General features: G+C 45.9%; 1 protein-coding gene and 1 long non-coding RNA gene across 6 annotated transcripts in view; one reads left to right on the top strand and one right to left on the bottom strand.

Moving 5' to 3' along the window:
• Positions 1-14,072, top strand: part of LOC112563783 — a 77,310-nt gene that overhangs the window by 35,451 nt on the left and 27,787 nt on the right. The window lies entirely within an intron of this gene.
• LOC112563782 (mucin-5AC-like) overlaps positions 218-14,072 on the bottom strand; it is an 82,199-nt gene continuing 68,344 nt past the window's right edge. For all 3 annotated transcript variants that reach the window (XM_025238109.1, XM_025238108.1, XM_025238110.1), the window contains exon 10: positions 218-13,965. In XM_025238109.1, coding sequence (XP_025093894.1) covers positions 10,444-13,965 — 3,522 coding nt within the window. In that variant the 3' untranslated portion in view covers positions 218-10,443. The remainder of the gene's footprint in view (positions 13,966-14,072) is intronic.

The raw sequence follows: 14,072 nt of genomic DNA, 5'->3' as shown, positions 1-14,072 counted from the left end.
TTCTCCCTCCCGCACACTAGCAGCTCTCACGCCGTCGTTGCCCTCTCCAGCGGACTCTTTCCCAGTCTCACGCATTCACACAGGAACGGACGCGTACACGCACGTGCACAAACAAGCGCGAGTACACGTACTTAGGTAGCTTGACGTGACATCACATGAAACACATCGCTCATCACACTGTCATCAGAGTAGGTGAATAAAAACAGCAGTGCACACGAGGACACAAGACAAACTTTAATAATTCATGGTACGATTTCAAGTTGACACTCAACAGTAAGAATACACGAATGCTTGAAACTTGTCATCCATGAACATATGTGTGTGTCTTGTAGGCCTTAAACGACACAAGTGCTCAAGAACACGAAACAAAACCCACACTCTCCCACTCTTGCCATTTCTACTCAATTGACCAAACAAGTTCTGAAGAAGCTTCATGATTTGTTTTTAAACATATAAAGTCTATGGGTCCGTAAGTTGCTGTCCGCATCAGACAAAACATCAACTGGAAAAAAATGCAAGTTTGTTATAGTGTATGACGCGGCTGATTGTAGTCTTAGGGCTGCCGAGCACTGGATGCATACTTTTGTGGACAGTAAATGCAATGTACAGGAAATGCAAAATGCCTGTGAACATTTAACTGAGACAACCTAGAGTTGCTGCTCTGATGGGTTGCTGGGTGTGGAAGGAGTAGAAAACCATTTTAATTTCCTGGCGGAAGTCAATATCTTGAAATGGCTAAGCGCATTTGAAAAATAATATAGATAACAATGATAGATTGCTTTCAAGAAATGCAATAGACAATGCTCCGTTCACCCGCAGGACGAAAGTTTGTCAAATTTTCTCTTGCGATTGTCTGAGCGATGGATTCAACGAAATAATGAATTAAACAAAATAGTATTGTTTCCTTTACGTCTATCGTTTTGAATCGTGCATTTCGAATTCTCTTATGTCGTTAGAGTGCTTGAGTTTAGCTACATGTGTGGTCTTTGTACAGCTTTATTGCAAGATCAAAATTTCATTGGTCTTTTTATGCAATTATCCCTCATCACCAAGGAAATGTAAGAGACACAGGAGAAGGAAGAGAAAAACAGTTTCGGAATCCACATTCAAAAAGCACGCGATCGCATAGAAACCTTGAAATGTCTACCAGGATGTATGGTTCTCGGTATCTCCATCTCTCACGCCACTCTACACAATCGTTTCGGCGAATGTGTTTAGGTCGGTTAGTATGCTGTCTCTATTGGGAATGTTTGAGGGAGTCGGGTCCACGTGAAATCAATAAAATCAATAAACTGCCTTCAACATTAATCTGATCTTGAGACAGAAAAGAGATAACACGAAGGCATGTGGAAAACGGAGATGATGAAAGGTCTCTGGCGAGTTGAACATAATCTATAAAGTTGCAAAAGATACGACAACGCAGAACAACGCGAGGTTCAATGCTGGTCACACATACACGCGCGCGCACCCCCCCCCCCCAAAAAAAAAAAAACCAAAAAAAAACCAGCACGGCTCCTAAACGAAGAACTTTAAAACGATGACCCCTAAATAAATATGTTACTACTCACAGCCACCAAGAGAGAACCTCACATTTCGGTTCACCACCAAACTATAAATCTTGGAGACGACCTTTTAGTCAGCAAACAAAGCGACCATAAAGACGGGAACTGCCGCCCCCATATTTAACGCTCCCAACCACGGCTAGACCCGCAGCTTCATCAGCTCTGACTTTTGTACAAAGCTCTCTCTCAAACAAAGGGCGAACAAATTTCGAACTACTGCCATTCAAACACACCATATCCCGACCCAACCCGTGCAGACCCATGTAGCTCTGCCCGCCTGTTTCAAATCCGTGCTGAATCTTCAAACGCAAGCCCACAAATCGCATCTTGAATCGGTCGTGGAGAAGGCAATGTCTTCTCACACTAAACAAGTGAAACGCTGAGTGTGGAAAAGCTGGGGCTGTACTCCATGCTACGTTAATCCACAATGACAGTGAGGGCCTTAGGAAAGGAAGCGAATTCGAAGTCTGCCGCTCCGTTTCAGCAATATTCCCACCTAAAGCGACGTAAATTGGGTTTCAAGTGCACAACAAGCGATTGTTGCAGCAGGAAGAAGGATCCGCCCCCACCCGCCAAAAAACCTGACACAACAGATATTAAATCACACGATGACACACGCACACATGTACACACACACATATACACACCTACGCACGATCATTCCTCCTCCATCACTTATTTCTTCGTGATGTGAGAGCTACTTTCCATCCAGTCCTAGGGAGCCGTTCTTTGGTTCCTACTACTTGTGAACACGAGAATTCGTGAAAGTGAAGATCAACACAGTGAAAAAAAAACTATAAAGAAACCGAGACAATCACTCACTTCCACGCAGCTGCTATTTCAGAGGTCACCAGCCATCATGCACTTAGGACTCTGTAGGTAAAGGACTACAATTTCTCGCAAACTTCTGGCCTTTATCCGACATCTGTTCCGTCTTCATTGTTGTCACATGTGGTCGTTAACTGATGACGGCAATGGCAAAGCTGCCTATGAAATAGAAAATGGGAGGGGGAGAAACCAGTAGAGGAGGATGCGAGTTTTACAGAAGTGAAGGGATGTGAGGTCGCAAAAAGACCCTGAAGTTGAACCAGGGACGTGTGATGCTACTGTCTGCTTTCACATTTGGTCCCGGCGTCGAAAAACTCCTGCCGGACTGTGAAGGGCGATCTTGCTCCCTTTCTCTGCCAACAATCGATAGCTCTATTACTTGTAGCCGATAGAAATAATTAAAGTACGCCTTATTTCCATGGAAACAGTTGTCCTAGTCTTCAGATCTCATTTTACTAAGTGAATATCGAGACATTGTCTAGTCCTAAGCCCATCGACAGCAATCACAGCTGGGCTTAGCGTGATCTTTCAACGCTTTAGAAATCGGAATGTATTTATTCAAAAGAAGACAGAGTGGTTTCTGTGTAGGCGGGATGTGGAAGACAACGGTACGGATGTACAAATGTGACAGAATTCTATATCATCACTGCCTGCTGTTAAGTCTGTTAAGGTTTTTGCTGTCTACGTCTTTAGACAAAAAACATTCAACCAAAACAAAAACTTATCAGCAATATTAGTCACATACACAAAATTAAAAAATTGTTTTAAAATACTGGCAACACGTAAGCGTCATTCTTATATTTCACGTGAATATTTAATAATTTTGGCCTAGATGCAGCAAGCCCTGTAACGCAACTGCAGCTGGATAAATGCAGCCAGCCAGCAATACGACAACCGTACGGGGAAAGGTATTAAAAAGGGTTTTCAGAAATAAATAAGTAAAGAAAGACAAGAGTGCGTTGTCCATAAGTTAGAAAGCAGCCTTACAAAGTGCGCAAACGGTGTTCGCGTGACCTCCGTCTTCCGGTGACCGTGTGTGGGCGCTGTGATCAGTAAGACAAGAGGAAAAAGCGCGCTTATGTGTCATAAATCGCTTTGCTCAGCCCTTGTTGCGAGCTCCGCAAGAGGTTGACAAACTCTCGTCGCTGGGGTGCACAGAGTGCGGTCATCTACTCGCGTGACCAAGCTTTCATCATAGCCGCGGCCATAACACTTAAGCATTATCTTTGATGTTCAACACACCTCGTTTAAACTCGTTCGCGCCACTCGTCACTTTCCCACCAGAATCGAGATATTTACGCTAGCATATCATTAAAAAAAAAGATGCTTAGAAGAACAGAAAATACATCGAGAGGTTTTATGGAAATCAGCAAAAACGCAAGTGTTGTACTCGTTTCTGAACTCATCAGAAAGATTTTAAAAAAAAAGGGGTGGGGGGAGAAAGTACAATTTTTTGAAGACGAGCTGGGGAGGGAATTCAATAAATTATCTTGCTTAGCAATCTGTTGTGGATGGCACCTTTCTCTGTACAGAAGAATATCTGCAGCAGTTTAAATATTACGTTCAAACCAAGTGTGTGGAAGCAAATCACAATGTCTGTACGACAGACGCAATCTCAGCACTGCAATGATTAAGGTTACATCACAAAAAAACCGTGTTCTTAACATATTTGTGCCAGACTGGCAGCTAGATCAAATAGTTTTCCCTTTTGTCAGTCTTTAATGGGTTGCACAAATAAAATATTTGAGAATCGCTTCACATTTTCCATTCTTTTGTGGGTTTACACACACATGGAAAAGCGAGCATGCTCAAAGCAGAAATAACTAGCAGTGCAAAGGAGCAAGCACTAAGGAGATGAAAATGTCTTGCATTATAACATTTTGACCAGTTTAAAAAGCCAACAGCTTCAAACAATACCAAATCCAAACAATACCTGTACAAGGTAGCAGCTAACAAAGTTATTTACAAATACACGTTACTACGATGCTGCTCTAGCTCTAACTGTTAACAAACGAGTTCAAAGGTCACCGTGGAATACATCATTTGTGTGTAGTATCAAACATTTGTACAACTTGCAATGTTCGCATAAGTCTTAACATTTTGAAATCTAAAACAAATGAGGACACCCCCCCACACACACACACACAATTTATGCATGAACTAAACACTCCACAATTCAGAAGTGTTACTTTTAGAGTACTTAACTGCCAGGTCTTCTGACCTCTACTCCACAAGAGTACACTGATTCCCAAGCAAACTCGAATGCAGCACATGCACGCACGCACGTCTACAGAGAGAATCAATACATGAATAAACATTACAATTGAAATAGCAACCGTGCGAATGGTGTGTGTTAGAGAGAGACAGAGAGAGGGCGATCAGTTTTAATCTTTTTTACTTTGCCCTCCTTCCTTCACTCCTAATCAACTTTTGTCATTAGACAGCTTGAGGAGCCAATGAATGAGGAAACACTGATCCCTCCAGGAGAGACTGACTGAACTATATTCGCCTCGATACAGATCTTCTTTCAACTGACAACTTTCGGCACCGCATCAATGCTGTGTCTCCTTGTCCCTCAGCCCATGCTTTCTTCCCTAGAAGTGGGAGGAGGTGAACAAATCGAGAGGGTGTGTGTGGGAGAGAGAGAGGCTTGTTTTTGTTTTAAAGTATGTTTGCTGAACTATTGCTAGCACGCACATGTATTGTTAGAACATGCTTGCAAGTCCCGTTGACGCTTTCAATAGCTGGTGGTGAATGGCGAGCGCGCACTTCACACCCGACTGCACAGTTTGAGGGAGGACCGAGCAGCTAGTAAAAAAAGGCGGGAACAAAACGTGTCTCAATGGTAACAGTTTCTCGCGCCTTTGTACCACCTCTTCGTCACCTGGTGTTTTTGCAGGAAAAAAAGTTAATGGCTGGATAGTTCCTGCCACTGTATTCACATTGCTGCTAGACGGTAAGATGTTCTGTTCTAATGAGCCTGTACGCTACTTTCTATACAATGGGACGCCCGTCCAGCAATAATGCTGATTGAGGTGAAAGGTAAGGTTTCGGAAGCTCATTACTTGAACATCTTAGCTCTTGTTAATAGCTTCTATCAAGCTCTGCTAAGAACAAATATTTTTGTGACGACAGAGTTTACGTTGTCACGGTCACCGCCATGTTAACAGGGAAGCAAATCAACAACTGCAGCTCTGGGAAAAAGTGAGTTTCGTGCCTGAAGTTATTTGCTTTGTCCTGGCGAAAGCGGGGTTGTAAAGTGTGATCATGGGCAGTGTTCTGACGGTTAAAAAGAACCCAACTGCATGATGTGAAACTGTCAGGTTATTGTTAGATAACTTCGCCGAGAAGGACAGCAGGAAAAAACCACAAACTGTCCAGATTTTCTTTATAAACATCTCTATTGTCAAATATGGCACATACCGACCCATCTGTCGAAGATCTGTCTAGCTGATTCATTCAGATATCTGTGATCTACGTACTTTTATGACCTGACATAATGTAAGATAACACTTTTTATCCGGCAGAATTTTGTATGCAGACAAGATAAGCATGTGGCCCCTTCATTGCATCGTAAGGGAGGGAAAGAGGGAGTGGCTACTGTGTCTACAAAAAAACATGTATCAACAAATAACACTCTTTTGGAAAACAAGTGCATATCTTACTCGGGAATATGTTTTTCAAATAGAAATACAAACGGAATATTCTTTTTTCTTTTTCGATGTTAGTGGTTATTAGACCAACACTAAAGCACGGTTCCAAGTGATTGCAGCAAGATACAAAACGACAAAGTATAAACGTTCCCAAAATTTTTATAGCCACCGACCGACATAATTTAAGTGACCGTAAAAAAAGACGCAGATCATAAATGGAAATGCATGGTCCTTCTCCCTGTATGGCAGCACATTGATCAAAGACAGAATGCACACAGCCCTAATGGTGAAGTGACTCCAAAACCAGATGTCTCACGGTGAGTATTCATTACCTCGTAGGTAGTTGTTTATACATGTGCTAGGTCAAAACTTTAAGGCTGGAGAAGTTATAAAACTTTTTCAAAAAAGGCGTTTTAAGTCTTTTTCATCGTCGTTCCTCTATGGATCCCGTGGTATGGAGTCTTAAGTTTCTGGCTCCAGAGGTGTGCTTTCCGAATTGTATCACCATCATGCATGATTGATTTGGTCCTCAATGTCCTGACCAAGTCGATGACGTTTAACCTCTCTCTTGAGCTATTATTACGATATAAAATGTCCCGAATGGGACCATTTCAGCTTTCTCCTAGCACAACTATTGACACCAGAACTAAATGATGCCAATGATTTTCCAGGGTGCAACTGGCAAGCTTTTTAACTGTTCGTTCTGTCATTGAACAAATTCTAGGCCTGGAGTTTAATTAATGATCTGAACGTCATGTTGTGTCGTGGAGAGGACTGAACGGAGTCATTTGGTTTGTTTCTTTGTTGTTCGATGAACGGTTTACAGTAAGAACGCCGCATAAAATTGTCCTTGTCGGACATCTTCTAACAAAGGGGACGATCTATTTCGTGTGGCTTGGGCGACATATGGGTTTATACGTATACTGACACAGACAACAGCTTGCAACTAGACTGCCCGATGCTACGGGAAGGAAACCGATTTAATAAGCAGACATAGTGGATCACCTTTCCGTAGCTCATGCCCAGGCATTGCCATCCACAGGACTAAGTAGGAGAAGGACTCTGAAGATTTATATTTTGTGTGGACCTTCGTCCTCCTGACCTGTTTAACCTATAAATGACCGCCAAAAGCAAGTTTCTATTACAAGCTCGATCTTAGTCTCTATTTCAGACATCCACAACAAATTAAGTTTTTGTGTTGCTCGGTGATTGCCTGCCTTACTGCGACTATATTTTTTCGTAGGAAGGGTATTCAGATACTACGTACTTACTGCAGCTCTGTTAATAGATTTACAGAACACCCCAAGCCCTGTGAAAACTAGCACCAGCGTGATGTCTGCGTTCTAAATTAAGCCGGAAAATCAGAGTACAATAATATTAAACCGAGAAACACATACCAGAACATTTTGTTTAATTTGCTAGTTTCAGGAAAAGGAGTTTCTTCCTCCTTTGATTAGAAGAATTCAAAAATATATGGGGAGATACTGCAAGCCATCTCAAAATTTCTCAAAACTTTATTTAATAAAAAGTAATAAAGACCAAAATGATAAAATATAATTCTATTCCCACAAAAATCTTACTGAATTACATTTTTGAAGTGCTACTACAAAGTTTTTCAATGTTTGATGAAATCGATCTATTCTTAGGACCAGTTAGCTTTGACTGAAATAAACCTCACCATAAAAACGAAAGACTTCTTTTCATACAGGACGATCTTTTTTAAAAAGCTATTTTGTTGTTGCAGTTAGTATGGTAATGCATTGTCTCAAAATAAGACACGGTAGTTCTCCTTTAGACCTGAATTTGTGCGCGCAGCGGTTGTTACCGTTTATCACCTATTAAGGCAGAGAGAAAAAAGAATGTACCAGAGATCTGCTTTATCCTACCTCATGCTCTGTCATTTAATAATAATGGTCTCAGCGACACCTCAGCCGGCCAGAAGTGCTGTGCAGAGTTCATCAAGCATTCCCACGCCAGGCTTAGCAGACATTCTAACCAATTATACAAAGTCTGTGAATAAAACCCCGGGCTAGTCCAGACAGCTTTATGGTCCTGTCTACTGAGAAAATCGACTATTTCTCACGTGGTCCTATTTACATATCACCTGCAGTTTGTCTCAACATGGTAGTAGTTTGGAGAAACGTTAAACAAAATGAGTAATTTTGAGTTATACCCTGTCACTTGGCCAACGCCTTATTCATTGATATCCCCTATCTCTTTCTCTCTCATTTGTGTGTGTGTTTGTGTGAGCGCGCTTTCTCGTATATAGTCAGGATGCTGAATTCTTGTGACATGGAAGCAAAATTAAAAAAAGAAGAAGAAAAGTAACACAGGTAGGTTTCAAATAGACAAAGAGCACTATAGTAATTATTTCCGTCTTCATCACATTTACATTTGACTGTGCATTTCCTTTAAAAAGTAAAAGTGGTCACCAGTGATCCTCTTACATTGGTGAATTCTTTACCAATTGTGTGCATAAAATTGAAAACTGAAATTCACCCTACTACGCCGTAAGTAGAGTATCGTCATTTCAATAATGCATTGAAATTTCAAGCTATCGCGTTGTACACAGAAAGCACAAACACAGGTCTAAATATGAAACACAACCACATGCATATATCACACAAGTCAGTGTTACAATGTTGTAGCATTGGGTGTCCATCTTCCAACTGTTAGAAACGACGAGACATTTCCAAATACTGATCTGTGATCAGGAATGGCAGCATTCGAGGTAACAAACATAAAGACAAGGACTCCCTAGCGTTCAATCCGCTCAGTGGCTGCGTACATTTTTTTTTTAGTAATCACAGCAAATTTACACAGCTGCGAGAAGGACTGATAGCCCGTGGGTCTGTGTGTATGGTATATACAGTCCGTTGTGAGACACCCTGCAACTCACAACGCTTTTTTTGTTTGTCTTTGGTTTTGGGTCGCAGACATTCCCCGCTCTTTTGTAACAATGCATGAATTTTATATATTTCCTTAGGCATCTTGACATTGTCTGTTCATGTTGTGTACACCAGAGAGTGTGAGCAGGGCAGGGCAGAACACACTAGAACAACCTTGACGCAGAATACTACTTAATTCACAGATAATAGCCAGGAAGACTACCGAATTTAACGTTCCGACGTCGTGGCTAAGGAAACAAAACTGTATTAGGCACATTATAAATGCAGGCTTCTCTGCACGTGACGCGTACGTAATGATGTCGGTTCTATCTCAGAGGTGCTGCTGTGGGACAAAGACACTGCAGAGAACAGGGTGGCAGAGCAAAGGACGAGGGAGGAGAAGGCAAGCACATACTCCCACACCCCGAAGCAGGAGGCAAAGAAAAACATTTTGCGTAGAGCAGCTGCCACAAAACGGAGATTCACTTCTGTTTTGGGCGATGGGCATAAGATAGCAGGGTTCCGATTAGAATCTACACACACACACTGGTATCCACATTCAATTCATAAATTCCGAGCGCCGAAACTTGTAGATAAGAAAACCATTATCCACGATGTACATCCCTCGGTGAATGCGGAAACACCACGTAGGACACACTACACCCATCAACAAGTGCACATACTTTTTACAAAAAAAAAAAAAAAAAAAAATCCACATCGACGGAAGCTCCTGGCTCAGGAAGAATCAAACTACGCCACCTCTAAAAACTCATACACAACCAAGGTAGAAGATCTTAAGGTCCCATTCACCAAAAGCTGATCCAGCTTCTTCCAGAGCGGAGCGAAACAAAAGACATGCATTTTCACATCCGATGTTAACTCTCGCAATACACACGTATTGTGAGGCGACACAACCTTGCTGCATACAAGTCTCCAACTATAACTGTTGTTGGGAAGAACACTATGGTGCCTATGACTTTGAAGAAGACGACGTGGAATAGTCCAGTGGCATAGGTTCTGGGGAGGAAGTTGCCGGCGGCCCATGGTCTGGCACCAAGGGAAGAAACTTAGCGTGGGGCGGCATCTTGAAGTGGCCGTTGTACAACGCTGCCATCATAGCGGGATCGGGTCGCGCATGCAGGGCTGGCAGCAGGTGTGAATGCGGGTGATGGGACAGGCTGTGCCAACGCTGGGTGACGAGCAACTCCGAGTCAGAAGGTCGCCGCGCGTCCTTGACGGGCGAACGTTCACTTTCCATGGGCGAGCCTGGTCCTGATCCCAGGGAACTAGGTGAGCCTACTGAGCCGATAGATCCCGTAGAGCGCCGGCCCCCGTTTTCGACGTGAGCCGATGAATCCTTCCTGCAAGTCTTACCGGCCGAACTACAATTGACTCCTTGCTCTATCTTTATGGGATTTCGGTTAATGTCGGAAAACTTAAGAGGTGGCGTCGGACTCGTTTCCGAATCGCTGGCAAACGCACTGTCTCTGCTACTGCTCGTGGATAGCCGAGCTATGTCGTGGTTGTGACCTCGCTCTTTCGAGCGATGCCATTAGAACGTGTACTGTCCAAGCTGGCGGTGGAGGACTTTTTGGTAAGATCGCACGCAACGCTGGCGTTCCTGGCCATCATTCCCGCAGATAGCTTTGAGTTGTTCTTGTTGTTTGTTGTGGTGTTGTTGTTATTTGCAATGGTCGATGCACAACCGGTCTTCTTAGCCATACTGCTGCCGTAACTATGAAAAGCATTGCTAAGAATGTGTCTGGCAGAGAAGCTGATGTCACTTCCGCCGACGCCGGAACTTACACACGTCTCTTTGTTAGATTTTCCCCCAGAAAAGGTTTTGTCAAAGAAAGACACCCTGCTGTCCACTTCGGTCTCACCTCTGCATCCCCTCTGCGTGTCACTTCTATCTTCACGTCCTGCACTTCCACCTCCATCTTGTTTGGCCGGGGCTGTGGCTGAAGAGGTGACCAACGTCTTATTTGTGGCACGGAAAAGAAGGCTGTCTACTCTCGTACCAGGTGCCGGAAGGCGCGTACCGGAAGGCCCCATCTGATTCATCAAGGTCTGTTTCTTGTAGACGGATCCTCCAACATTTGGGAAGCTCCCAACATTGCTGCTGAAAGCCGTCTTGCTCGTGGAGGTAGCGCCGGTTGCAGCAGAGGACTTGTCCGCGCCAACTCCGATCCTGCTTGATGTTTTGCAGTTGCTAGTGGCGGCAGAGGAAGATGAAAGGATGGTTGGTGATATGACGGTGGAGGGTGACAGGTTTGAGAATGCGGGGCCGCTCCCAGACGTCTTCATTCGTTTGGGGTCTGAGGCACCAGTCGCGGCGACACTTGTACTGGTAATGCGGGTGAATGACGATGTGCTGCCCGAGGCCGCCACCCCTGCAACAGCCTGTGGACGGGTGGGACTGGCGACTGTGCGGTGCACAGACCCGCCGCTGCCGGCAGATGCGCTTGCGTTGTATGACCTTTTCACGGCACCAGGGTGGGAGCCGCCGCTGGTCTTGCTAGTGAAAATTCGGTTCTGGGTGCTGGACCCGCTGGGCCGCTTGTCGCTAGCAGTGAGGGAGCTGGTGTTTTTGGGTACTGCTGCTTTGCTGCTGGTGGAAACACCCGTCCCATGAGACTTGGTGGAACTGAAATTTGGCGAGCGACTCCTGCTGACTCCACTGTTTTCACTTTCTGAGCGTTCCTCCGCTATGCCTGGAGAGTTGCCTGACGGTGAGGACGTGCTACCAGCCGCACACAGACGTGCTTCACTCGCTGCATGTCCTGCAGCTCGTTCCGGTCTGCTAGCCATGACATTTCCGTTGGCAGACTGCTTGACAGAGCTGGAGGTGCCGGCATCCCTAGTACCACCTGTTCGTGCAGAACTCTGAGCGGCGCTGTCCGGACCCTTGCCATCACCACCAGAGTTGACACCACCACTCAGACGTCGCTCGTTAACTGTGTTTGCGGCGTTGCTAAGACGCCTGTCTGCGTTATGTATAGTTCTTCTGTTTGCAGTACTCTCTTGAGATCCAGTGTCCGAGTCTGGACACGTCCTGAGAGGTGTATCTACATGCCGCTCACCCTTCTGCTTGGCACTGGTGTCAGCGCTGCAGCGGCTTTCACCGTCGCCGCCATGAACGTCAGCAGGGGCGGAAGGAGCTGGTGGTGCTGCTGCTGTTGCTGTGCTGGCGGTGACCTCTGCACCACCAGCGGCGCTAAAACGGCCGTCCACGCTGATGGTCACAGCTCTACACACGCTGGCGAGGGTGGGCCGGCTAACCTGGACATCACTATTCTGCACAATACCTATCACTGCACGACTGCTGTGTTTTTCATAATCTTGTGAGGACGGAGGACTGGCGAGGTCAGCTCGCTTCATGCTGCCTGTAGAGAAACCACCATCACCCCCGCCGCTAACGCTCGGTTTTCGTTCAACCTCAACACTCGATAAGTTGTTGCTGCTCGTTCGCGTATCGCTGCTGCCTGAAACAAGAGTTGTGGTACCTGGGCGCCTATTAGAGGCGGCACTTCTCGGCGGACTGCTGACACCGGAAATTTTACCAGTGCCATTACTGCAAGCAGCACCATTAGTAGCGAGGCGTCTCTCGCCTCCAGGAAGATTGCTGGAGCATGTCGTCTCACCAGGGTCCTCGAGCTTCTCACTTTTTCCCACCCCCCTTTGTGGCGAGGCACTGGCAGGTCGGTCGGCGTTGGAATCCATCGATATCTTGGAAGTCATGCCTCTTTCCTCCCCTTTCGTGGTGAGGTCACTTCTGGAGGGTGCAGAAGCTAAGCTGGGTCGTCTGTCCTTGCCGGCCAGTTCCATGAAACCATGCTGCACACTCTGCACACCCACGCTGCTGGAGCTGCTGCGTCTCTCGAAGGAAGCAATGTTCCTGGATCCAACGCCTTTATTCACGACGCCGCCACCGCTGCTGCCAATGCTGTTGCGCCTGTCGGTGCTGTTTGCCGACAGGATGCTGGTACTTTTAAAGATGCTCTTGATGCCGCTGGCAGAGCAGTTGCTGGTCACGCTGTAGATGCGGTCGAAGATACCAAGGGGCGATTGCGGCCGAGCAGTGTGGGAGGCGCCGGACGTAGATCGCGATGGGGACATTTTGACAGCGGATGACGTCATCGTGAGGACTGACGAGGTGGTGCCGACGGATGTCGTGCTGAGGATGACGCTTCCTTTGAACGCGTTCACCTCCTTGGCAGAACGAGAGCTCGCGATGACCAAGTCTGCTGCAGTTTCTGTGGGGCAGACAGAGGTGCTGTTACTCCAGGCCGTGCAGTTTATGTTGCCGTTCACGCCGTGACTTGCCTTCGTGGAGTTAACAGCACTGGCAGACACTGAGCTGGCACTGTTGCTAACAACTGGAGAAGCAATAAAAGCACTCGAAGCACCGACCTTGACACCACCCCTTTCACCCTCAGTGTCACAAAGTCTAGCATCCAAACCACTGGCACCGGCATGCAAAGAGGTGGGATGATCTTTGGCGGTGTCGCTTTTGATTGCAGCCACCTCGGCCTCGATTGCCGATACAAATGTCGTTATTGGTAACGACAAAGGTTCCGGAGTGCAAATGATCAGCGGTCTTTCTTCGTCTTCTTCCTCGTTTTCTCCTTCGTCATCGACAGATTCCTCCTTCTGCTGCTTGGCCGATTCACCACGAGACTCTGCGACGGAGGAGGAGTCTGTAGTGACGGTAGAAGGAGCGGTGATGTCAGGTGGAGACGCCGCAGTTTTGACGTCTGTAGTGGCGGTAGAACGGGAGGTGACGTCATGTGGAGATGCCGCAGTTTTGACGCCTGACGACTCAACACCTGACACGCTGTCAACGGCCTCCACGCTTTTGGAGGAGATTGTAGAAGACGATGTGGAAGCAGGCTCGGCTTTGGCAGGCGTGGAGGGGCGAGGTGACGACACGCGGGCTGGTAGAGCATCTTGAGATGTGGCAGTAGCAGCAGCCACTTTCCGCCGCTTTGATGGAGGCTCATAAAAGGAGTAGTAGAGCGTCAAAACGCTTTCCTGTCAAAAAAAAAAAAAATCCAATTCCTAGGTATTGCATTAAATGCACAAAACCTCTACAAGCCCTTGTGTATTCTGTATGAAAGAAACCCACCTTTTCTCTGGCT

Source organism: Pomacea canaliculata, linkage group LG5 (genome assembly GCF_003073045.1).
Source record: "Pomacea canaliculata isolate SZHN2017 linkage group LG5, ASM307304v1, whole genome shotgun sequence".
Taxonomy (NCBI): domain Eukaryota; kingdom Metazoa; phylum Mollusca; class Gastropoda; order Architaenioglossa; family Ampullariidae; genus Pomacea; species Pomacea canaliculata.
The sequence above is the reverse complement of the archived record's forward strand: the minus strand, read 5'-3'. Positions and strand labels throughout refer to the sequence as shown.